The 1,616-nt window shown below is 44.4% G+C and overlaps 1 protein-coding gene across 1 annotated transcript; it reads right to left on the reverse strand.

The window, feature by feature from the left end:
• Window positions 1-273: 273 nt before the first annotated feature.
• On the reverse strand, window positions 274-1,236 carry LOC149251857 (uncharacterized). The gene has a single exon (XM_089454011.1). The coding sequence runs from the start codon at window positions 1,234-1,236 to the stop codon at window positions 274-276; it is 963 nt and encodes a 320-aa protein (XP_089310137.1).
• Between the last annotated feature and the right edge of the window lie 380 nt (window positions 1,237-1,616).

Consider the following 1,616-nt stretch of genomic DNA (forward strand, 5'->3'; position numbering starts at 1 on the left):
CTTTCCTGGAGAATAACCGAGGACCTGTTTCTCCAGCTATTACACAACACTGTTAGAAATCAACGGATCCAATAGCGCTGCCCTTTCGGATTTGTAGCCGTTCGCTGGTTGCTGAATGGGCCCGGAGGCAATAGCTCTCTCCATAGCCGCAGTCGGATTCGTCAGTCCCAGAACTCCTCAATAATCGTTCTTCTTATTAATCCTTTGGATGCCCTTACAGCAGAGAAAAAACGCAGGGCGACAAATCAGCAGCAAAAATCCAGCGAGCTCTTTTTAGGGGATGTTGCAGAAACAATCGACCTGGTTAACTGACAGCGAACATTTGCTTCGCAAAACGCCTTGGTTGGCTTCCATATCTGCTTGGGAGTTTAAATTCCTGAGGATGTGATAGAAGGAGATCTTGTGGAATTTGGGCAAAATAAGTCTGATTCTCCTGAGGATGGTTGATAATTGGAGCTGAGAAGGATTCTTTTTGGTATGCAGAGCCTGGATAATAATTCTGGAGTCCCCGAAGACTGAAATGGAACGGACGTTGCCTTTGATCGCTTGTGAGAGCCCCTGCCACAGAGCCAGAGCCTCCGCTCTGTTGTTGGATTCCTTGCCTAATCCCCAAGCAAACCTTAACTTCTCAGAGCCATCCAGACACAATAGAACTCCTCCTCCTCCTGCGAAACCGGGGTTGCCTTTGGAGGCCCCATCAAAAAACAGGCAATGCTCATTCAGAGCCGACCTCCATTTAATGAACTCTTGCTCCTCCAGCCTGATTTCCCAATTAGAGGGAACGTTGATAGCGATGGTAGCACAATCTTTATGATTTGGGACCAAACCATTCAGCCAGAGTTCCTCTTCTCTATTCAGGGCTTTCCCAGATTTTTTGGCAGTGTTGGCATCCAGAGTTTCTCCTAAAAGAGCTTTAATTTTGGTGATGACTTTGAGCGGATTGCAGCTTTCATTTCTGAAAAGTCTGTTATTCCTTTCCAGCCACAGCTTCCAACAAACGAACTTGGGGATCCAGAGCCAGCAGTTTTTGAGGAGGATATTTTTGGAGAGACCATACGGCGACAATTTGCTCCAGGACTGGAAAAGGTTTTGGATGTTCCTGGGGAGCTCGAAATTATCAGCATTTAGCATGAGGACTCCCCTCCAGACTTCTGATGCAAAAGGGCATGTTAAGAACAAGTGATCAGCTGTTTCTTCCTCTGACTTACACAGATTACACCAGGATGGTCCTTCCATTCCGCGCCTACGGAGATTATCTCGAGTGAGAATACTATTGTGGGCTAATGTCCAGCAGAAGAAATCAATTTTGGGAAGAGAGGGGGAGTCCCAAATAAAATGCCATTGAGCCGGGTTTGGGGGAACATTCGGGATGGCCATGATGCTTTTGTATCCTTCAGCAGCAGAATACGAGCCTGTGACAGATCCCCACCCTCGTTTGTCTTTTGCTGAAGCTTTTACAGGGGCTTTCCCTTGTAGCTTATCCAATAGAGTAGAGGCTCAATTTTTGTTATATTATACAATATATAATAATGCTAAAATTTTTCTTACTTTTCATAATATAATATATTAATAAAATAGCTAAAATTTAATGTATACTTTATATAGTAATATTATGA

The sequence above is a fragment of the Pinus tabuliformis genome, chromosome 7 (assembly GCF_031772625.1).
Source record: "Pinus tabuliformis cultivar Carrire ecotype Pingquan chromosome 7, CPIR1, whole genome shotgun sequence".
NCBI classification, from domain to species: domain Eukaryota; kingdom Viridiplantae; phylum Streptophyta; class Pinopsida; order Pinales; family Pinaceae; genus Pinus; species Pinus tabuliformis.